The 25,316-nt window shown below is 36.2% G+C and overlaps 1 protein-coding gene across 2 annotated transcripts in view; it reads left to right on the top strand.

The window, feature by feature from the left end:
• The window catches only part of ACBD6 (acyl-CoA binding domain containing 6), a 130,578-nt gene that overhangs the window by 51,137 nt on the left and 54,125 nt on the right, over window positions 1–25,316 (top strand). For both annotated transcript variants that reach the window (XM_034409685.3, XM_034409684.3), the window contains exon 6: window positions 3,089–3,178. In XM_034409685.3, coding sequence (XP_034265576.1) covers window positions 3,089–3,178 — 90 coding nt within the window. The remainder of the gene's footprint in view (window positions 1–3,088; window positions 3,179–25,316) is intronic.

Here is a 25,316-nt window from a genome sequence, read left to right on the forward strand (position 1 = left end):
TATTGGGAAGTTATACAGGAATGGAAGGCCAAAAAGGGGAAAAAAAGAAAAGCGGGAAGACTAGGGATTGGGGAAACTGCTATATGGAAGTACATCCATACAGTATCATTATCAAGGTGGTTTTATACGCAAAAACTCAAGCCAGACCTTTAATTACTTGTACTTAATCATTAAATATACTATTTAATAGAATCAGTATCCAGATTGAACTATAAATGTCTCTGAAAGTAAAAGTCTGAATTATTCATTGATTAAAATAAGTATTCATTCACTGGATGAAATGTAAATATGTTAGAGTCCTGACAAAAATGTAGAACTCTGGAATGTTCCAACTGAGTTTCTACATAAGCACATAAACCATGTATGTACTTTCACAGATGATCATTTGAAGAACCACAGATACTGTTAAATTTGTTTGTGTATGTTAAATGTGATATTGACACAGATTATATCATGGTGAATGAGGCTGGAGATAGTAGCCAAAGCAGTGGTGAAATGTAAAAATTTGTTACTACTGGTTCTGTGGGGGTGCTTGGGGGGAATGTGACTGGGTGGGCATGTTTTTTTTTTTTTTTTACTTTTAAAACCATTTTTTCTACAACCTCTTCAGCTGAAGAGGTTGTAAAAAAATGCTTTCAAAAGCCTCTGACGATCACAGCTGAGTTGCCTGATCGGGAGAGGCTTTTTTTCTTTTAAAAACATTTTTTCTACAACCTCTTCGGCCGAAGGGTTATTTAAAAAATGCTTTTAAAAGCCTCTGACAATCCCAGCTGAGCCGCGCGATCATCAGAGGCTTTTTTTTTTTTTTTTACTTTTAAAAGCATTTTTTCGGCCGAAGAGGTTGTAGAAAAAATGGTTTTAAATTTTTTTTAAAAGCCTCTGATGATTGCGCGGGTCAACTGGGCATGGGGGAGGGGGCGGGCAGGGATTTTTGCTACCGGTTATCTCAACCACCCACCTCTCTCGCTACCGGATTGGGCGATCCGGTCCGAACCGGGAGCATTTCACCCCTGAGCCAAAGCCCCTTGTATCCTTGTATCTGTCCCCCCTCCTCACACAGGCAAACGTAATACCAAGCACGCCTGCCAATATTTTATTAGGTAAACAGATTAGAATTCTTGGCAGACCAGGGTTTTGGCAGCAGACTGCCGAATGCCTGCCAAGACAGGTTTCACTCCCATAAAGCAGAAGAGGACTTATCTTTAGTCTGTTCCAGGAGCAACAAATTATCTACGAGACAAGAGTTTAGTCAATGTTCAGTCCAAAATATATCCAAGCCGAATTTCAGAGATCACGATGTGATTTGCAGGGTTTAACTTTGTCCATCACAAAGCCTGAAGAGCAATCTCACCCACTTTTATTCCTGGTGGGGCGTGGCTCCGTGACTCAGCTCAATCTCTGGCCCTCCCACGCCTCTTCCGTTGCTGCGCACGCTTCTCCCTCCAATGCTGCCTGGGATCAAGCCAGGATTCATCCTCCTCGCTCCCTATCAATTGGTGCTCTGATATGCCTTCCTCCTGGCACATCCCAGGCTGTTCCTCCTGGCCTTCGGATGGAACCTGAGGCATTGCCAGAAAGGAGGGTCCTGGAGAGGGAGGCCTTGTCATCCCCATCACCTTCTGAATCCTCTTTCTCTTTTAGAACAGGCTTGGGAGTCGGGGTCACAACATTGTGTTTGGGAGTTATTTTACAGTGATAAGTTAATAAATATCACAAGGAAAGTTTTCAAAAGGATTTCATAGTCCCCTGATTCTTGAGGATTATTTGTTTTCCAGCATCTAGCTGAATTGCACAGTGAGATCATAGAGAGGGAAGATATTTTAGTCCATCCTCCTTGAGCGATGTAATATAACAGGTTTGTCAAGAAGGAATCTGGCAGTAGCTGATGAATAAAATGAAGCATCATGGGTAGTGTAGAGTACTTCTCTTTTCTTCTATATAGAATAGGATTAGTAAATGTCACTCTAGGTGTCCTTATATATTTCAGGTTTGGCTTTTTTCATCATAGTTTGGAAGAAAGGAATCAAAAGTGAAATAATCAAAATTGCTAATAAATATATCAGCTACTCGTATGATATAACATTCTTCTTCAAATTTGCTAATTTTCAGTATATTGTGGGCCCTCTATTAATTCATTTTACTGAATAGAATAAATGTGATGGCCATTGCTTAAGTTGCGAACCAGCCAAAAAATAAACTCAGGAGGAAGTGGAGGAGACAATACTGGAGAATAGTTAAGCCAAACGGTGAACCAGTTAAATAAATAGAGATAGAAATGTTGGGAAATAGCTATTTAAATTATGAATCAGTTAAATATTAGACTTTAAAATAAAGTATTTTGAGAGTGACAAATTTTAGATGGAAATGTTGATTGATTTAGAAACAATTAAGAGAGGAGGAAAATATTCTTTGTCAAGATTATGGATACCAGTTGCCATTTAAAAGAGGTACAATATAGACTCGATGTAATAGGTCTTAGAAATGAGGAATATATATGAAATATTGATTGTTAAAATGACAAAGATTTGGAATGATGTTTATTTGGAAATAATTGTTTAGAATTTAGGGTGACATAGTAGAATGTTCAAAATCTAAATGTTTAGAATAAGATTTCTTTTTCTTTTTTTTTTCTTTTTTTTTTTTAAGAGGGAAATGGATAAAATTTGGAACAAAATTGGTTGAGGGAATGTGAGTAATTGTATTTACTTTACACCGGATCAAATCCTTGCTCTAAAAAGATGTATTTTATGTTTTAAAAAATAAAAAAAACTTTTCAAAAAAAATTGCAAATAAATATATCAGCTACTGGTATGATATAACATTTTTCTTCAAATTTGCCAATTTTCAGTATATTGTGGGCCCTCTACTAATTCATTTTGCTGAATAGAATAAATGTGATGGCCATTGCTTTTTGGTTCTGCTTGTAACTTTCAAGGACTCATTTCAGGCTGATGCTGGTAATACATTTCTGATTTATATAGACATTTCAGTAAAAAAAAAGTTGTGCTATTAGCATGAATGTATAATGTTGATACATGATCTATTACCAAATTTTAACTAACTTTTTCTCCTTTGCTTGATATTTTAGGGTAGAGCTTTGCTGCATTGGGCATGTGATAGAGGACATAAAGAACTTGCTACAGTACTTCTCCAACACACTGCTGATATCAATAGCCAGGTATGAGCTGAACCTATAATGAATGTGTTCACCTTCTATATTTTGGAGTAAAGAAATTACAGTAGATCATTTTCAGTAGCACTATTAGAGTTCATACAGAACATTTTTTAAGTGACATGGTTTGAAAACAGTAGTGACAAGAAAAGGATTATTTAACTCTTTTCTTCTCACACTTCTGGAATAGGAATTCTGCTTTCCTATTGGTGTATTAATGTGGGGAGACATGGACAGTGACTGCTTCTTTATTTTGGTGGTGAAAAAAGCAGGTTGAAAAATGTACTCTTATGTGAGCAGGCAGAAAACAGTAAACAGCACCTTTCCCGGAATGAGTTGAAATAATAGTGAATTGGAATTGAAGAATTTTTGAGAAACAAGTCAGAAGGTTTGATTGGTGAAAGCACTGGCTGTTATGAAATGGCACAGCAGATGTGGGAGAAGGGGTGGCAGAGCCTGGGGTGGAGTCAAAAGAGGAATCAGCCCTACAAGTGGTCTAAGTCCAACCCTCTTGAATTCCATTATCTTGTGGCCAAAATAGTGCTGAACTTTCATTGACTAGATTCCTGCACATAAGCATGAGCAATAAATTAATTTAATTGGAACTTAACATTTGGCCCTGATATTTTGTGCCTGACAGCATATCACTAGGTAGATTGAAAACCGAAGAACAAAGCTATGATGAAAAATGAGTGAATAAATGAATGAAAACAATAAATAGAAAACAAAAGGGAAAGTTTGTTTAAAATATTCTTTCTCCACCTATGAGGAGTAGAGGCCTAAAGCTGCTGCAGAAGGAGAACTATTCCATAATTACAGGCAACATGTTTATGCTAATATGGAAAAGGAGGAAGATTTCTAGTAGAGGTATATCTGACATTCATCAGGAGCTCTTGTTAGGAACCGTACTCCTGAACATATACAGAATGCTGAAAGAATACTGAATACGTAAGACACAACATGGCTCATTCAAAAAGAAAAATGTTTGAAATATAATTTTTTTATATTCCAGAGTCTGGGCTTAGCCCAACAATCAATCAGTGACTATACCGTGTTTCCCCATAAATAAGATCCTGTCTTATATCTTTTTGAACCCCGAAATAAGCGCTTGGCCTTATTTTTGGGGAGGTCTTATTATTTTGGGGCGCATGGAGCAAGATGGGGATCTCTTGCCATCTTACCTGATTTCCAGCTCTGTGTTTAAATATTTTCAGGGAGGGCTTCTTTTCGGGGGGAGGCTTATTTTAGCACATGCGCTCAAAAGCCTGATTGGGCTTATTATCAGGGGATGTCTTATTTTTGGGGAAACAGGGTACATTATATTAAATATAATTTTAAAGAGAGAGAAGTATAAGAGAAAAAAAGATGGGAAGTTCCCTTTTGTCTCTTAAACAGAGAAACTCAATAATAATCGGCCAGATGAAACAGACAAGTCCCTTACCTTATTATTTGCCCTAGTGGTCAATACAGCTCATAAATGCAAATAAATTATGTAGTCTTCAATAAATATTCTATTTAGGTTTATTAATATGGTTTAGTTATCATCAACAGATTGGGAAACATTTAAGTGACTGCTGAAAAACCCAAAGAAGTATTTTTAGTTATATGCCTAGGAAAAAGATAAAAAATAAAATTTCAAGTGCTCTGATTTATTGGGCAGACAATGTAAATTGCATCTATTTCCATGTAATGTTGCATAAGTAAAATTTAAGTTTCAATAGTTATTAAATATGTGAAATATGTGGTAATAGGAAATTGCATCTATTGATATCACAAAAATATAAAATACAGTTAAATCTTTATCTATTGATAAATTAGATGCCATCAACTGCTGTCAACTTTTAGTGACCATATTGATTGATTTTCTTCAGGAAGGTGTGTCCTCATCTTGGTTCTTCAGGTCTTCCAATGGCATACCTATTGTTATCGTAATTAAGTCCATTCACCCACTTGCTGCTGAACATACTCTTCTTTCCTTCCACCTGTCACAGCATTTAGAGCTCTCCTGAGAGCTAAGTCTTTGCATAATGTGTCTGAAATATGATAATTTGATCTTGGTTATTTGTACCTTGAGCAAGAGTTCTGGGATAATTTATTCAATGATACATTTGTTTGTTTGTTTTTGTTCATTATCAGTGGTATTCTCAGGAGTCTTCTCTTACACTAAAATTCAAAAACTTCAATATTCTATTCTGTTTCTCCAAAGTTCAACTTTCACTTGTATAGAGTGTTACAGAGAAAATCATTACTGCAAGATTCTGATTTTGTCAGGTATAAATGCAAACCAGGCATCTGAATATTTTTTTCAAAGTCTTCATTGACTTTAGAGATCTTTTGGAAGACTTTACTTGGCTTTTTTGGTGTCTGTTTCCATCTTTAATATCTTTACAGATATTGGTGTAATAGTTGTTATCTTTTTAAACAGCTCTTTGTAATTGTTTGCTAATTTTTTTCTTGAAATTTTGATCTTTCTTGTCTTTGACTTCTTTTCTCTTCTTAGCAAATTAATCGGTTTATTCTGACATCCAGTTTGCGTTCTTGTGCTTCTTGATCTGTGGCAGTTGGTTTTCACTTTCATTATTAACAACTTTTTGCCATTCCTCAGTTCCCAATCAATTTAATGATTGGAACATAAACCTGGATAACTGTCATATTAAACATAGTCCATTGTCCACATAGTCTAATTGATACTGTTTGATCACCGATTACATTGTAACCAAATAATTTTTGTTATTTTCTTCCTAGCTGTAACTATGTCCTATGTAATAAAAGGTGTGATCTTTCTACAGGAAATAACTTTATTCCAGTCCATCTCAATTCCCTGATTGACAATGTAGTCCATTCATTTCATCATTCACTGTGTTAAGCTTACTGACTTCTGTGTTTTTACATTCCATGTTCCCACTGTAATTCTCTCTGCAGCTTTGGATTTTATTTAAATCCAAAGAATAATCCCAAAGTAAACGGGGACATCAGCAACAGTCCCAAAAGCTTTAATCTAGCTATAACAGAAATACCATTACTATTTCCATTTAATACTGATCCTACACCTACTGCCTTTTAACTTCTGCATTATTTAGATGAAGCTAATACAAATAAGGCTATACTTTGTGATCCACTTTCATTAAAATTAAATAAAAGAATATTCATTTGAGAAATAGCTCACTTACTATGTTCCTCACAAACTCTTTTCTGTTATATTTATTTTCATATAATGGGCAACATAAAAGATAATAGGGTTAATCCACAATCTGAGAATGACGAGCAGTCTTTTTTAAAAAAAAATTAGAGAAATTTGTAGTATCATCTATCAATTGCTGCTGAAGGCACAGTGTGCATTCTTAAAGCTGCAAATATTTTCCAGATTCTGGTTTGGAATGCTTACCTCATTTGTGATCCAGTTTTAACCTATTGTGCCAAGCTGAGAAACTAGTTGTAACCTTAAGATTCTTTTCCCTCTTAGTCAGAAGCTTTTGAAATTGCCACATAGTATTGAATCACAGTGACAGTATGACCAGTCTTCCTTACCTCAAATAATAGGAAAAAGTCCCATCTCTTTGAGTGTTAATTATTACCTTTGACAGTACATTTTAAAAGAGGTGGTGATTGCTTAGAAAATGGAGGATGCACAAAGGGTTGTTTTGGGGAGGGAAGCCTTGCTTTGTGTTGAAAAAGATAATTTGTCTAATCTAATTACCTAAATCCTTAGCCATAGGCCATTTCCTGATGGGTGGTTGTGTGCAAGAATTATGCTGGGAACTAAACGATTTAAACTTCTTTAAAATGAATGACTGTCCCAAATTAAAAAAAAAATATTTGCAATAACACTTTGAAAACAATGTAGATACAAATGTACAGTCTCAATTTCTCACAAATATCCTATGGGATATAAGAGTTTAGATTCTTTTATAAATTATTACCAATAGAAAGGTAAACGGGGGAGAAAAAGTGAAGCCTGAAGAGAACATTATGTTCAGCAGTCATTCAGCATCCCGTTCAAAGCTCTGGATTACTGTTTCTTTTGGGTTCCAAATTCAGTGGCAAAATAAGTTCACTGGATGGGAAATAAGGCTCCACAAGATTGGTGTCTGAAATCATTACTGTAACCCTAGAAATGAATTGATAAACTAGAATGAAAACCAATACTCTCTGGATCTTCAACTGCTATTCCTTAAATTATAGCAGCACAACTCATCATAAAGCAAGATAAAGAATTCAAGACCTTGTTGACTGCATCAATGCAGTTATTTTTCAAGAACTACAGAAGTGGTTTTCATTCATTTCTTTATGGATTTTACTTCCCAAGCTTGTCAATAATAATTCTTGAATTCTTAGGTGGTCTCCGATCCAAATACAAATCAAAATTGACTCTCCTTAGTTTTCCAGATCAACCAAAGTTGACTAGGTGTTGCCACTTAGTGAAACTCTGAATAATCAGACAGTATATGTCTGAATATATGTGGAGGGAAGATGGATTAGAAGAAGGTCATGTTTAAATATTGAACTAAGATATATCAGTAACCTATGCTATGTAGCTGCCACTAGTCTGATACCTGAAAATGCAAATGATCTCCAAGTTCTAGTAATGAAAGTAAAGGGACTTTAAAACTTTACAGTTTTAAAAAATGGGGCTCTCATTTATCCAACTCCAGTATAAAAAAGACCAAATTAATGACAAGAGGGACCCTTTTAGAACTGACACTGAAGATACAGAAATGGTAGCTAACTTTCACTTTTGAGAACTGATTTATCAGTTAAAGGAACCTGTAATCAAGAAATACATCATAGGCTAATGTTTGCTAAAATAATAATGAAAGCCTTGGATGAGATACTCAGTTATCATGGTGTGTCTATGCCTAAAGGTAAAGGTTTCCCTGCCAGTTGTGTCTTGACTGTAGGGGGCAGTTTCTCATGTCCATTTCTTAGCCAGAGTGGTCTGAAGACATTTCCGTGTTCATGTAGCCAGCATGACTAGTAACGACATGCACTCTGAGTAATGGGAACTCACCCCATCACAGTGAGACCTGCGCTATCAGTTTTCCAGCGGAGCTAGTGTGCCCTCTTATGTCTCTATGCCTACAGGGATCAAAATTGTTCATATTGCAAAGGAAATTTTAATTTTTTTCTTTCTTTTTAGCTTTCTGCACTTTCATTTTTTTCTTTGTTTTCTTTGTTTTTTTTTTGTATTATTTTATGTTAGTTTCTTTGTTTTTTTAAAAAAAATCAATAAAATTTATTTTTTAAAAAGGAATATGGTCCTATGTATGAAACATAGGTTAAGTCATCTTCCCCTCCTCCAACCTGAAAAGTTTGGGAGCATCTCTGGGTTGTTGTAGAAGATTATTATAGCTTTTCTCTTTAAATATCCTCCATGTGATTTTCTCATATTCAATGCTTATTGAAAGAAGTTAATCACCAAGCTACCCAGTGATAGTACTGACAAGAAAGGTCAGAAGCTAAGTGGTTTAGATGCCATTTTTATTTCACAGGAGCTTTGGACATGTATATAATAATTGCCAAGGTGTATGGCAAGCTACCAGTGCTTCTTTTAGGAGAAGAAAAATACATTTTTCAAACATTTGTCTGAAGATAAATGGCTTTTGGACAAGGCTTTTATGCTGAGGTGAACAAGATGTCCAAGCAACAGATTATCATTTCTAGACATATTGATGATTTTGTTGCTAAATCCATAGCTGGAAAAGTAGCACTGAAGCTTCATGCTTACTTAACATTCTCTGGCCCTTCAGCACTGAAAGAAGTGAACCCATATTGAAAAAATTCCATTTGAAGGAAAAAGTTTATTCAATTTTATGGCAAATAACCATCATAATCTTGAATGCCTTTGAACAAATGGTCATAAATTGAGGACTGCCTGTATAGTCCATCCCATTTAGATATCCAATCTAGAGCAGATGCAGCTATAGTATTTTTGTACTATCATCTATTTTCTCATAATAGCATTGGACCCGTTGCTTTAAGGTAAGCTAACTTGGCTTCTATACATGTACGTAATACATAGAGGACACAAGAAAAACATCAGTTTCCTTGTAACTGGTTCTCTGAATGGTCATCTGCCCATTGACATGACTCTCCATTCCACATTAGCCGTATCCATTTCATAGGATTAGAATGCTGTTTGTGTTGGCTTCAGTGCAATGAAATAATTATTTTTTTCCTATTCCACTTTATAGAATGGTTATATTTTCCTCAAACTTAATATGGTTAATCTTGCATGCTTTGTAGACTTCTCAGTTTATTCATCAGTAAGGAGAATATAGTATACTCCTTACTGACTTAGATAGGAAGAGTTAATAATTCATTTTACTTGTGTAGTCAAATGACGATAGGCTTTTTATTTATACTATAAATAGTATTTATAGTATAAATAATACATTATATAATATCGCTTTATATTTATATCTGTGTATAAACATGAGGGAATGGAGATTGTAAAATTTGTATAGCTGTTAATTTCTAATTTGCTCTATGACCAAAACACGTTATCTTTCCTCTAGATGCTGTCATGGAACTCTTAAAACCATTCATAAATTGAATCATATGATTATAAATAAATCATAAATGTTAATAATATGAGTTCCAAAATAAGTTTATAGAATGACATATTAAAATCTTCAATGCTGCTTTGTTGTTTGCTTCCATCATTGCACAAACTGTCACTGTATAAGTAGATTATTACTTCTATATTTTTTAAGTTTGTTGTTTATAGACTGCATGAACTATAATCTTGTGATAAGTTATTAATATTAAGTAGTCATAGTCCTTAGACATGGATTGCTTGGTTTATTCAGAGTAACATTGTGCAATACAAGAAACATGGACCTGACATTAGACCATGTTGTGGTCTTAAAATTATGTTCTAATCAGGCTACTTTTATTGTTGATAATCTGTCCGCTTGGATAGTATATACTAATAATATATGGAAATCATTTAAGCTCAGAACTATTTTTATGAAAAAGGAGAGGATTTATTATTAATCCTCCATCTGATCTCATTCTTTCTATATAATCCCCCCGAATCAGCAGTGTGGGAGAAGGAAGAGGGGGAGGAAAAGGATTTTAAAGTCTGATGGGGATTTTTCCAGTCCTTTAAATTGAAGCTTTATCTTTACATTTATATTGCTCATTGAAGCATTAATATCAATAGAAAGATTTAAACACATTTACAAAATATATCATATTAGCTTTACTTCTACAGTTATGTAAGTATTTTATCCTATAATGTTCAACCCTCTTGGCAACTTGTAAAATATTCTCAGATTATATCAAAGCAATAGGAAACATTTTTTTAAAATTAACTAGAAGCAGTACAAGTATACCTTGGATGCTCTAAACTCTTTCTTTTTTCTTTTTTGTAATCTTGATAAATTATAACTCAATTTGACAGTCTTAAAACCTAAGAGGCAAGCTGTAAAATACAGAGCAAGGAGAACAACTGGGTTTTTAAGGCCTTCTGAAACACTATTAAGATGAGAGATGCACAGATTAGGGGATGATATTCCAGAAAGCAGGCAACACAACAGAGACATTTCCCAAGTCTTGCTAAGCAGCATTGTTTGATAAATGGGACTTGCACAATCTGGAAGGGCAGAAATCATGGAAAATAGGCAGTCTCTCGGATAATTAGTCCTATGCCATAAAGAACTTTATAGATGATAACCAGCATCTTGAAATGCACCCAGAAGTTCTCTGGCAACTAGTGCAGCTTGCAGACTACTGGTGATATATGAACATCCTTGCTGTGCTGCATTCTGCACCATGTATAGCTTCTGAAGGGTTAAGAGCAGCCCCATGGGTTTTAGGATCTTGGGGGTTCCCTGAATCCACAGGTAATTTGTTCCTTCAGAGTCATGTTTGGAGCCAGGAGTTCCTCCAAATATGTTTTCCTTTTGCAGGCTGAAAGCAGGCCATGAATTCAGCTACTAAGGTGCTTGTAAGAGTGCTTCTGGAAGCATAGATGCAGAATAGCTTTACTTTACAGTACAGTCATGCACGTATTTGGAAGTGGGAAAGGACTCTTTTCAATTTGAGACAATACAAACATAATAAATGGAAAGGAAGGTTCATCTCCCTCATGACTCAATCCTTCTCAAACGACATTATTATTGACTGAACCATTGGTTGCCAAAAAGAAAAATCAATTTTAGAAGTACTTGCTTGGCCACAGATCATGATACAAATCCAGCATAGACAGGCTGATTTTATCAACTATCTGAAGAATAATTTCTACAGTTAGCCACAAAAGAAGAAAAAATTACAGCTATGTCAAAGATTGCTTAGTATTTCTTTCAATTCTCTTCTTTTCATTCTATACCTCTAAAATGTTTTTACGTCTTCTTTCATTCAGTCATATTTTAATGTGATGCAGTTATACTATAAACTTTGTACTCAGTGTTGAAGACTATTCTCGAAAAACCTACACAACCCTGGAACCTGTTAGGTTATCTTTTGAGAGCAAGGCAGTCTGATATGACCAGAATGAAGATTACATTTTAGGTTGACCATATATATATCTGGGCTTTTTTCCTTTTCTGGCAGCCAGCAAGTTCCAGCTGCCAGGTGAGAGACTTATATAGATCTATTTCCAGCTCATTAGCTTTCATCAGTAAGCCACACCCACATCTCATGTATCCTCCCTGTAAAGGTATAGTATCTATTTTCCTACTTCTTCGTAGAATCGAGTGGATGTGATTCTACTGAGCTAGGGCTGCAGAAAAACCTTGGTTAGATAGGAAAAACCTGGCTAGAGGAAAAACACACATAAATCCTACGAAGAAGTAAGAAAATAGATACTATACCTTTACAGGGAGGATACATGAGATGTGGGTGTGGCTTACTGATGAAAGCTAACCGCATTGCCAATCTGTTCATGGAAGGATTTGAAATTAAAGCGTTGGAACAAACTATCTATAAACCAAAATTATGGCTCAGATATGTAGATGATACGTTTGTCATCTGGCCTCATGGAAAAGACAAGCTAGACAATTTTCTAGCACACTTGAATAACATGCACCCGAAGATAAAGTTCACTATGGAAATGGAGAAGGAAAATCAACTCCCATTCCTAGATGTACTAATATATAAGAGAACTGATGGCACCCTAGGACACAGTGTTTACCAAAAGAAGACACATACAAATCGTTACCTGAACACACACTCACACCATCATCCCTCACAAATAAGTTCAGTGGCAAAAACTTTAATCACTAGAACTAAACGTCTAGCAGATGAGGCACATGTACAAACAGAGCTTAAGTCCCTCACAGAAGTATTAATGAAAAATGGGTTCCACGAAAATAGAATTAGAACTATAATCCAGCAAGGGACAGTAGGACAGAGCAAAACCCAAGAAGAAGAACAGAATATGGGAACTGCCATCCTGCCCTATATAAAAGGGACCACCGATAAAATTAGTAAGATATTACGGAAACAAAAAATAAAAACAGTGTTCCGTACAGATAGAAAAATATCGATGATGGTGAGAAACCCTAAGGATAAAATTGAGTTGGAAAATCAGGGGATATACGAAGTGCCATGTGCCTCCTGTCAGTCATCTTATATTGGACAGACAAATAGACGAATAAGTGTGCGTTTAGAAGAACATAAAAATGCAGTGAGGAAAGAAGAGCAAACTTCTTCTTTGGTACAACACATGAAAGCCACGGGACACAATATTGATTTTAATAAAACCAGAACAGTGGCGAAAGAGGAACATCTCAACAAAAGAATAATCAGGGAGGCCATCGAAATTGAAAAGAGGCCGCAGAATATAAACAGACGAGACGACGCCTCTAGGTTATCAAGTATTTGGGGACCTGCACTGAGAGAAACTCGAGTGTTAACATCAGAAGAGAGGCAGAGATTCCAACAAGCAACCAGTGGTGTTGTAAGGCCTGCCAGAATTCTTCCTTCTTTGCAGAGGGTGGCTAGCAATAGGGAGAGAGAGAGAATCGAGCCAGAAGATAGGCTGAGATCTCAACTAACAATCAAGGGTGCTGTGATGCCTACCAGAATCCTTTCCCCTCTACAGCAGACAGATAATAATAGAGAATCTGAGAAAGCTGGGCCTGTAACACGAAGCCAAGCAGCTAGGAGGAGGAAGCAGGAAGAAAAACTGTTGTCCTCCAATCGGAACACAGAGTTGCAGGCTAGCCAGCATACGTCAGCAGCAGCAAATATAGATAAGCGACAGCTCCGGCCCCGCAACAGGGAACCCATAGCTTCTACATGAAACAGAGCCTGAAGATGACAGGGTTGTGAGCCTGTCGAAACGTTGCTTTAAGAAAAACTTTTAAAGTCACTGGTAAGATTTTAGCTGAGGTTTTAAAGGACCTTGCAGAGTGCTCTGTAAGGATTTTTAGAAGATTTTAAACTGGGATTTTAACCAGGATTTTAAATATTTTAACCAACTTATTTATAATGACGCGGGAAAACACCCGAGATTTAAATTTTTTGCGTATGTATGTATGTATATGCAAAAAATTAAAATCTCACGTCATTATAAATAAGTTGGTTAAAATATTTAAAATCCTGGTTAAAATCCCAGCTTAAAATCTTCTAAAAATCCTTACAGAGCAGTATATATATTGTTCCAGTACTGGATGGTCCTGAGATCATCTAAAAAGAGTATCTATCATAAACCAGGGGTCCCCAACCCCCAGTCTGTGGCCTGTTAGGAACTGGGACATGTAGCTGGAGGTAAGTAGGTGAGCAAGCAAAGCTTCATATTTGTAGCCACTCCCCAGTGCTAGCATCACCACCTCAGCTCAAGGTGATCATGAGGCATTAGATTCTCATAGGAGCGCGAGCCCTGCTGTAAACCACACATGTGAGGGATCTGTGTTGCACGGTCCTCCTCCTCCTCCAGTCCATGGAAAAATGGTCTGCCACAAAACCGGTCCTTAGTGCCAAAAAAGTTGGGGACCGCTGTCATAAACAGAAAAATAATTGTAGCAAATGAACTTCAACAATAAGTTAATATTTACTTACCTAAACAAATAAACACAATGACCACAGACAGGCAAAAAACAGTGGAAATGGGTGCAACTATCGACTTCCTGCTGACTTCCCCATTCACTTTGCTTCAGGGAAGCTGGAAGGGAGCATCAGAAATCATAATCATGCGACTGAGGAGATGCTACAATGGCTATAACTTTATGAATAAAATTTGCCTACACATCGAAGAAATTACAAATCCACAGGAGTAATGGGACCCAAACTTTTTAAACGTTTTTAAGTAAGAGGATTTTAGGAATAGTTATTCAAAAATTGTTGCAGTACAATGCACATTTGGGCAAACTTGAGGGTAAAAGATCAATGAAACTTTTAATAGTATATAGATGACACCAGTTTAATGCATTTACTGCAATCTTTGTTCTGTGCCTTTCCAGGCTGATTCCATTGGACTTTTTTGCATAGCCATAATTGCAGATATCCTTTATAATATTGCTTATAAATCAATATATAACATCCTTCCTTATCACAACACCTGCTGCAATTTTGGGCCCTATGTAACACGTCCTCCCTGAGATCCATCAGGTTCCAATACCTTTGGCCTCCCAGGACGATATGAAGACATAGCTTTTCCCCCAGGTGATGAGCTGGGATGATAGATGAGCTCAATGGTTTCATTGGTTTGAGTCCTTAAGTATCTTGGTAAGCATTTTCTGATAATTTCAGTTTGCTTTCCATGTTGTTAGCTGTCTAGAGTTTATATGTTAGATTAGTGACCAATTTATATTTTCTAAACGGATAAATTACTAATGGCCTTCTTGATGAAGGGATAATTGAATAGAATATATGCATGAGAAAACTTATCTAGTTTACCTATTTTCCTAAACTTCAATTTTGCCAGGATTAACAAAGATCAGTATATGGACACAAAAAACCATCTACAACCAGTGTGTCTTATCCGGGATGACAATAAAGACTCTTATAGGGAGGAGGTGAAGGCTTTGGTGGACTGGTGCAATAAAAATAACCTGGTTTTGAATGTTAATAAAACAAAGGAGATCATTGTTGATTTTAGAAAGAGCCAGCATACTCCACTTTGTATCAGGGTTGCAGCTGTGGAGGTGGTCATTAGCATTAAGTAGCTGGGGGTACAGATAACAAACAATCTGACTTGGTCTCTTCATATGTTTTCTTTAGTGAAGCGTGCAAACCAGCATCGGATGAGGAGAGCACATCTTTTTCCTCCCTTTCTGGCCACTTTTTACAGAGGCATAGTTGAGAGTGTTTTAACAAACTGCATCACTGTTCAGTTTAGTGGTAGCAGTGCCTCAGATAGAAGGCCCATATAGACCCATAAGGACCCATAAGGACACCTGAGAAGATTATAGGGAGCTCACTTCCCATTATTCAGGATACTGCTTATAAACACTAGGTGCTTAGAGCTCAAAGCATTGTTAGAGACCCACACACACACCACTTCATGTTTGTTTCTGTTGCTCCTCTCTGGGAGGAGGTCTCGAAGTATTTATAGCAGGACTACTAGATTCTGTAACAGCTTTGTTCCTTATGCCATCTGTCTTGTAAACTCGCAGGATTCTTTTTTCCCCCACCATGTATATGTTTACATATACATCCGAATTAGACTGTGATCTTTCTCTGTGTCATATATGTGGGTGGGTGAGTGGGTATATGCATATACATAATGGTTATCTTTTGAGAGCTGAATGCAATGAAATTTCATTTTAATATATGCTGAGTAGTGTACATTTAAAGTAACAATAAAGTGTTCTGTTCCGTTCTAAAGGGAGACAGGGAAGAAATCTATTGTCCCAGTGTACATTCTGCTAATTTGTAAGAAAGATTATTTATAGTGGCTCTATGTCTGTATTACATGAACAAACCTGCCTGCTGCTTTATTTCTAACCTATTTCATGAATTCCACGATTCATTAATAATAGAGCTAATATGTTTATTATAGATTCATCTTTATACACTCTTAACTCATCAAAATCTTGTGCTATATTTTGTTTTCATTTTTAGTATTAATCCAAAATAATAAATAAATTATTCTATACATCATTGGACTATTGTAATAGAATGTTCAAATTAGACAAAGTAGAAATGTTAATTCTAATAGATCACTCCAAGCATAGATTTTGAACAAATTATATAAAATGAATATTTATTGATGCAATAATAATGACCATCCTCCTTAGTTTGACACTGACCTTATACTGAGCAACAAGTTTAATGAGCTAATTCAATCCAATTTAACATCTCAGTAGTAGAGAATATTTAGGAACTCCCATGGACCAGATAATTATTGATTGGGACTTGTCCCACCCTATATCATATTATATATATCATATGTAATTGTTGAATGACTCCTGAAATTTGAAAAGCACTCATCAAGATCTCAAACAGAACTCTATATTGTGAGTGTAGAAATATTTTACTTCCCCTTTCCTATGCTAAATGGCAGGGTATTTGGTTTTTTCCAATTTCTCTTATCATGAGAAATCACTCTTTTTACTTGGATACTCCATTAACTTTCATAGGAAAATAACCTGGATTACAGAAACAGTTTGGGCAATAGACACTATTGCAGCAAAATTCCCTCTTCCACAGCCAAACCAGCCTTCTAGATTAATGGATTGTTGTGGGTAATGAAGTGGAAGTGATGACAATTTGAATGCAGATGAAGGAAATATTAGGGCAAAAGAGATCAAGCATGGCCTAAAGTCCATTTGGTGCAATATTCTGTGGCATTGGAGGTAGCAGAGAAGGCTTATTTCTCTTCCTTTGTTGTATCTCTGCAGAATACGCTAACATGATTATTCAACCTGCGTATTGCCTCTTCCATAAGGATGCTGGGGAGAAAAAACTGGTCTAAATGATGATTCATTATAAACAATTTGTAACACTTTTCAGATAAAGTCTTTCAAGTGTGCTTCACTTCTGGATCCATAAGGAATGAAGTAATCATATAACTGATAAGTGTGTATCCTATTGCTTTGCATATTTCTCAACTTATAAATCAAGGATGTGAACAGGATGTTGGCAAAGGTGAAAGCCAACAACTGTGTATTCAACACTTGCCCCTCATGGCTAATCAAACTGGCCAGAGAAGACCTGCCTTTTATGGTGATTTGAGAGAGGGAGGGAGGGGGGAGAGAGAGAAGAAAAGGAAGAAATGCAGCATGATTTTTCCTCAACCCTCAGAGCTCTTAAACCCACTGGAGATTACTATTTTATGATCTCTGTATGGAGCAAACTGATCCTAGTCCTCTCTTGGATCCAGAGAGGAATTCTGAGGAACTGATCTGTTCACCAGCTCATCTTTTTGCTACGGCCATCAACTCTGTTTCAATCTGCCAATGCTTCCCTGATAAACTAGCATGTATATGTGTGTGCACCTTCAAGCAGTCTTGATTATTTGCAACTGCTTGGACAAAATCCTTGCAGTCTTCCTAGCAGCATTATTGGAATGGTTTTACGGTTTACTTCTTCTTCCTAGGGCTGAGAGAGAATGACTGGTCCAAAATCACACAGTTTGCTTTTTACCTAAGGTACACACCTAGCCCTCACAGTCTCTCAACTTCTAGCCTAGTGGCTTTAAGCACTACATGAAACGGGCTTTTGAGAAATTATTAAGTAATTTCAAATGAACTAATTCTGGTTTAAAAATGATCAAAAACTGTTAAAGAGATTGTCTGCCAAAACCTGCTTCTTGAGCAGTTCTTGAAAGCTTGTGCCTGTTTCAACAATAACTACATCCAGCTAGTTGTCTTCTGTCGGCCTTTTTAAACAAAATTGCCTTTGATTTTTTTTCACATATCAGGGTTTTCTCCAATGACTGTTGCCTTCAACTTCATAGTTTGTCTTATAGTCAACAGCCTGACTTTACCTTATGTAGGAGGGAATTATTTATTCTTATAGTTCAAGGTGTTCTTAATAATTTCCTTCACACTACAATTCAGAAGTATCTTTTTTTTTTTCAGATTTTTTAGTAGGCTGCTTTCCACAACTATATACAATAGAATCTCTGGTCACAACCATAATTCTTTTCCATAACTCTGGTCGCAACCCGATTTGGTCATGACCTGAACCTAACCAAAATTAATGCAAAATTAATGCGGCCACATGAGGTTGCTGTTGCTTGGTGCTTACAAAAAAAAGGGCGCAAAAGGGGAAATCGGCCACGGCCGTGTTTGATCACCACCCAAGTATGTGTTCATGACCAGATTCAAAAATTTTGTGAATTTTTTGGTTGGAACCCGATTTGGTCGTGGTCAGAAGCATTCGTGACTGTATTATAACTAGGAAAATAATGGCATCCTTTCTTATCAGATATCTCTTGCAGTCTTTCCCTCAGACAGCAGATGTCTGAGTATTTCATGGCTACAGATGCCAATCCTGTTACTTTTTGAGTCTAGGAAGATAAAATCTGTTACTTCAGCTTCTTTGCCTATTTGTATTGGATAAGCACTGACATAATCTTTGTATTTTTTTAGATAAGATAAGACAGATCAGACTGGCTTTTGCACTTCAACAGGAAATTCATTCAGTCTCTCTTGCTTCTAGCCATCAGTTCCTATCATAAGCATACCTGAGATGGTTGATATCTTTCCTAATAACTTTACTTCCAATTTCAGCACTCCTCATGATACAATTTACATATTAGGCTTTCCAAAAGAATATGAGGACACAGCTGCTTTGGCCAGTTAATGGATTATTATCACTGGGAACTGGATTGAGGGAATGCAGCCCTATTAACTCTTTTAGTCCTCTCAGTGATTTCAATGTCATCGACCATGATATAGGGCTGTATGTTAGGAATAGGTATTTTTGAAAGTATTTTTATTTCAGTGATTTTGGCATTTTCTATTAAACCATCTTAAAAAGGTGGTGCTTGAGTAACTAAAGTTTAGCATTTGGGCTGTTGTGTCCAACAGGTTTCACTTTTAGCCTTTATGGTATTTAGTATTTATTTTATTTCCTTGATAACCAGTTCAGTCTTATGACAATAAGCAGTGCACAACAAAGTGAAAGGAACCAGACATAATCAAAATAAAAGCACTATTTAAAGATAGAGCAGAATTGTTCATGTATAGAGAAATGTTCCAATCAGCTAGAGTTAAGCCTTTTAAAGCAGGCTTATGTGTATGAGTATCTTGTGAACACGAGTGAATATGGTGAACTCCTCTATGGCACTAAAGTTAGTTAAGCCAGGAAATTATCTTGTAAAGCGTTTTTGCCCTTAGAGAGAGATTGGTCCCTACATGAAAATAAAAACAAAAAGGTTCAACAGCTTTTGTGTGCAATCTTGTTTTTCTAATAGATGTAAGTGATCACCAGAATGCATTAAATATGAAACTCCAGATAAAAATGGGAGATAACATAGGCCTATACCACTGTTAAAAGTCATTCATAGTGAAATCTACTATGTGGAAAAACTACCGTATTGAGTTGGCAGTCTGATCCATTTCTCAGCATATATAAGATATTATAGATACACTATAGTTATATAGATATGTGTGTGCATTCATAAGGAATCTATAACCCCTGCACAATTTCTAATTTACAGAAATAAATTGATGATAGCATAATGGTTTTAAGGTACCATTTCAGAGGTTTTCTACACCAATTGTTGAGGAAATTTCATATTTGATTTACTAAAGAGTTATGCATTGATTATACATATAAAGGCTTCAGCAAGCTAGTGAACTAGTTCTCACATTGCACTTACAATGTTTTGATTTTGAGACCCCTTACTTAAGATTTCATCCTCTTATAAATGTTATTCACCCATTCCCAGATATGCTGAAGGCAGTAAGAATGAGTAGTAAAAAAGCAACAGCACACCCCACTGGGCAAGGATACAGTGTCACATTGTTTAGAATCAGATTTCGTATTCCCTTCCACAATTTGGCTATTCCAAATTACTCTCAATACTCTGCTGTGAATGGTTGTGAAATCTATTAACCCAAAGAAAAGGAAGATCTGCTTAGTGACACAGGATAGCTTTGTGCATTAAAATATTGACTTGGTGCCAGTCACAGTTATTAGTAATGGCACAGTTCCACTTTTCTCTCACAGGTCTCTCTAAAGAATGCAGGTTGGCAACAAGTTGAATGCTAAGTGGTTGGTACTCAGCAGGCACTGGAAAAACAATCCCTTTCAATAGAAACAGTGTTCAGAGCATTCCCATGCTTCTGCTGGATGTTTGAAATTTATTTCTGATTCAGCAGTGACTTATTTTGATTTGTAATCTAGCTTTTAGTTCTGGAAACAGGAAGCACTAAAACTTAATTCTTTTGAACAGAGAGTCATATGCTTTTTTATTAGACACAGTAGTTTTTCTGTTTTTCTGATGTTCTTTAATTGAATAAATTACAGAAGACTACAGTCAAAGTTTACCAATAGCACTCATAAGATGTACTAGTTACTGAAATGGACTACCTTTATTATCAAGGAACAAGTAATTTATTTGGAAGAAGTAATTTAGTTCCTCGCGTGTTTTTATAAAGTGTGTTGTCTTTAGTTATAATTTGAAGGTTCCCTTAAGGAAATGTTCAAAAACTAAAAAAGAATAATGATAAGTAGGTAGGTAGGTAGGTAGGTAGATAAACAGACATACCTATACAGGCAAATACATCACAGAATATCTGTTTTTTGTTAGTAGCATATATATTCCGTTATTAGTCAATTCCATCAAAATTCTGCCGTTGGACAAATTAAAGTCTCCTTTTGTTCCACATACAGTGGGGAAAAAAAATATTTAGTCAGCCACCAATTGTGCAAGTTCTCCCACTTAAAAAGATGAGAGAGGCCTGTAATTGACATCATAGGTACTCCTCAACTATGAGAGACAAAATGAGAAAACAAATCCAGACAATCACATTGTCTGATTTGGAAAGAATTTATTTGCAAATTATGGTGGAAAATAAATATTTGGTCAATATCAAAAGTTCATCTCAATACTTTGTTATATATCCTTTGTTGGCAATGACAGAGGTCAAACGTTTTCTGTAAGTCTTCACAAGGTTGGCACACACTGTTGCTGGTATGTTGGCCCATTCCTCCATGCAGATCTCCTCTAGAGCATTGATGTTTTGGGGCTGTCGCTGGGCAACACAGAGTTTCAACTCCCTCCAAAGGTTTTCTATGGGGTTGAGATCTGGAGACTGGCTAGGCCACTCCAGGACCTTGAAATGCTTCTTACGAAGCCACTCCTTTGTTGTCCGGGCGGTGTGTTTGGGATCATTGTCATGCTGAAAGACCCAGCCACGTTTCATCTTCAATGCCCTTGCTGATGGAAGGAGGTTTGCACTCAAAATCTCACGATACATGGCCCCATTCATTCTTTCCTGTACACGGATCAGTCATCCTGGTCCCTCTGCAGAGAAACAGCCCCAAAGCATGATGTTGCCACCCCCATGCTTCACATTAGGTATGGTGTTCTTTGGATGCAACTCAGCATTCTCTCTCCTCCAAACACGACGAGTTGTGTTTCTACCAAACAGTTCTACTTTGGTTTCATCTGACCATATGACATTCTCCCAGTCCTCTTCTGGATCATCCAAATGCTCTCTAGCAAACTTCAGACGGGCCCGGACATGTACTGGCTTAAGCAGGGGGACACGTCTGGCACTGCAGGATCTGAGTCCCTGGCGGTGTAGTGTGTTACTGATGGAAGCCTTTGTTACGTTGGTCCCAGCTCTCTGCAGGTCATTCACTAGGTCCCCCCGTGTGGTTCTGGGATTTTTGCTCACCGTTCTTGTGATCATTTTGACCCCACGGGGTGAGATCTTGCGTGGAGCCCTAGATCGAGGGAGATTATCAGTGATCTTGTATGTCTTCCATTTTCTAATTATTGCTCCCACAGTTGATTTCTTCACACCAAGCTGCTTGCCTATTGCAGATTCAGTCTTCCCAGCTTGGTGCAGGTCTACAATTTTGTTTCTGGTGTCCTTCGACAGCTCTTTGGTCTTCACCATAGTGGAGTTTGGAGTCTGACTGTTTGAGGTTGTGGACAGTTGTCTTTTATACTGATAACAAGTTCAAACAGGTGTCATTAATAGTGGAGGACAGAGGAGCCTCTTAAAGAAGAAGTTATAGGTCTGTGAGAGCCAGAAATCTTGCTTGTTTGTAGGTGACTAAATACTTATTTTCCACCATAATTTGCAAATAAATTCTTTCCAAATCAGACAATGTGATTGTCTGGATTTGTTTTCTCATTTTGTCTCTCATAGTTGAGGTCTACCTATGATGACAATTACAGGCCTCTCTCATCTTTTTAAGTGGGAGAACTTGCACAATTGGTGGCTGACTAAATACTTTTTTGCCCCACTGTAAATACAAAGAGTCTCCATGAAGTACAGTATATGATTGGTCTGCACTGGATTTTATTTTGGTGAATTGCCTAAATTCAGGATATTCCTAGACCTAAAAATTTGGAGATGTTATTATTGGTGGACTTCACAGAGAACTTCAGTTTATTTTCAGTGCTTAGAATTACAAATCTCATTGATTTTAAAACAATGTTTTTTGGTTTTTTTTTAAATTTTGATTTATATGCCGCCCTTCTCCGGAGACTCAGGGCGGCTTACAGTGCGTTAAGCAATGTTCTTATGGGTACACAAACTAGCATTTCAAAAGCTGGTATTATATGAATTTTTAATTTGTGCTGGATAAGCAAATTTGCATCTACCGTAGTTAAAATCGCCAGAAGTAGGGAACTGAATAATTTCCCATTATATGAATAGTTTTTATTACCATATAAATAGTCTAACTGTATATTTACATAATAAAGACTTCTACAACAACTTTCATGCATTTTATATAGTTGTTTATTACAGATATTCTTTTTGTGCTATAGATTGGCTTTGGCTTCCATTTTAGATTTAAACTGGTTCAATCCTAAATCGTAATCCTTAAATCAGATTTCTTAACTGTGGTTTTGAAGTTGGCTTATTTCAGTTCAAGAATTGATATTAATCACAATCGTTTGGAATGATTATATAGCATTTGATGTACAAAATTAAATAGAATACTTCCCAAGCCTTTACTTGTTGTTGTATTCCAAACCAATTTTTATTACAGTCAAAGACCATCATGTTTTAAAGAAAGTAGCAAGCTCAGTCATTAAATGATAAATTACCATGATGGCTAAATGCATGAGTTAAACATATGAACATCACAAGTAATTTTTAAAACTATGTGAGTGGATATTTGTGAAATACTTTCATGCTTGCATTTTAATGAATATATTTTAATGTGATAAAAAGCATTCTTTGGTGGTCCAATTTCCTTTTTAATTATCCTCATCTTCTTACTGTTTTCTTGGTGGTTTAGCCATCTGAAAAGCATCTGCCTAATGTGCTAATTCACCTGAATAAGTTTGGAAGACATTGTCCTAGAGGGCTAAGCCTTCTTGAGGTTATCTCCTCTTTTTTTAAAAAAAAAATCAGGTGTGAAACTGCAATCTGTTGTTCAAGAATAAAACAGTATTCTTTTGGCAGTTACATTAGTTTTCCAGGTGAGTGCTTTATAACAGAGAGGCTCTAGCTTCAAATCGTTTCCTTAATCCTGAGCTTTATTTTGAAGCATGGAAAAGCATGCATGCCTGCTGTCTTTACTTAACAGTGACAAATCCCTACTTTTCAAACTGGCATCAATCATATTCACACCCTGTCATTCCGGAGAGCTGTCCCTGACAAAAGAATTTATTTAAAGTTAAAAGGGATTTCTTTATGTTGCTATTTATGGGTTATTCTGCTTCTGCTTGCTTTTAGTGGGCAAATGACAGGCACCCAACTCTGGAGGTAAAACCAGTGTCTAAAATTAAGTTGAGAGCAAACAGAATGAACAAAACCCACATTCTTGGAGGAGTCACAGCTATCCTGTTTAGGTTAATGTATCATGTACCATTTGCTGTAACCGTAGGATTCTATGTAAATGAGGACAACGTGAGATTTGTGGGAAGAAGTAAAATCACTGACTGTCAATCCTATAGACTATACTTCTTTATGCTAGAGAGTTTTATACTATGGCCAAACTAGAGCAAATAGCTGAAAGGTTAGGGCTGTGCAGATTTTATATTCAACATTGCAATACACTGCTTAATCTGGAAAAATTTTAAACATTTTCCAATCATCCACCATCCTGAGCTTCTGTTTTCTTTTTCATTTAATGAGAACTGAAGGTTTAGAATTTAGCATAAAAGTCTATGCTTTTTTATCATTCCCTTACTTCAACTCTAACAAAAAACAGAAGAAATGGGCTGAAAGCCACTGTTGCAGTTATATCATAGTTCCTTTGCCCATTATGCCAAAGTATTCCTGTTTTAGAGCAATGTAGACCTTTCAAAAACTAATCAAGATGAAGTTGATCTGTTGAAATGTCCTTAGCCAGGATTTTCTTATTTGGATTCAGTCTGTTATAATCCCTCAATAAATATTTTATTCATCTTAAACACTGGTTCAGAACATCAGCTACCTTACCTATATTGAGGACAGAGCTAGTTATTGTCCACATTCTTAATAAGTAGTCAACTGACATCCCTGAATAAACTCTACCAATGGTTTGATGAAGTTGCTAGAAAGTATGGAGTTTAAAATAAAGCTTTTGGGGAACCTCACATCACAATTTTCACCAGACAAAACAATCCCACAGCACCACCTTCTGGAATCAACTAAATTGAAGTGGAATAATTATAATACAGTACCCACAGTTCAAACATTCTAAGTAGAAGGATATCAGAATTGATAATAATGAAAGATGCAGAAGTCCAAGACAACAATACTAGCACACACTGTGTTTTTTATATAGCATCTGGCATTTGTCATCCATCAAGGCAATCAAGATAGTTATTATTCCAAAAATCATGCCTGAAACTAGATTAGAATAGATCTGCAAAATTAGTTGTTCTTTTTTTTAAAAAAAAAATTGATTGGACATGATCATCAGTCACTCTTTTAAACATCTTGTCCAGGAAGATGACATTAGTAACTAGCTGGTTTATAATTTTTACCTATTGGATACTGAATAATTTATTTAGAAGCAAGCTTTTAGAGGCAAGTATTGTCCTCTCTCAAAGACCTTAAGTGCATTTAGATGTAATAAATACAGAGGAAAAATAGGCTATTATTAGACGCAGTTGATTGAATAT

This window comes from Pantherophis guttatus, chromosome 3, assembly GCF_059756535.1.
Source record: "Pantherophis guttatus breed Tessera chromosome 3, ASM5975653v1, whole genome shotgun sequence".
In the NCBI taxonomy this organism is placed as follows: Eukaryota; Metazoa; Chordata; class Lepidosauria; order Squamata; family Colubridae; genus Pantherophis; species Pantherophis guttatus.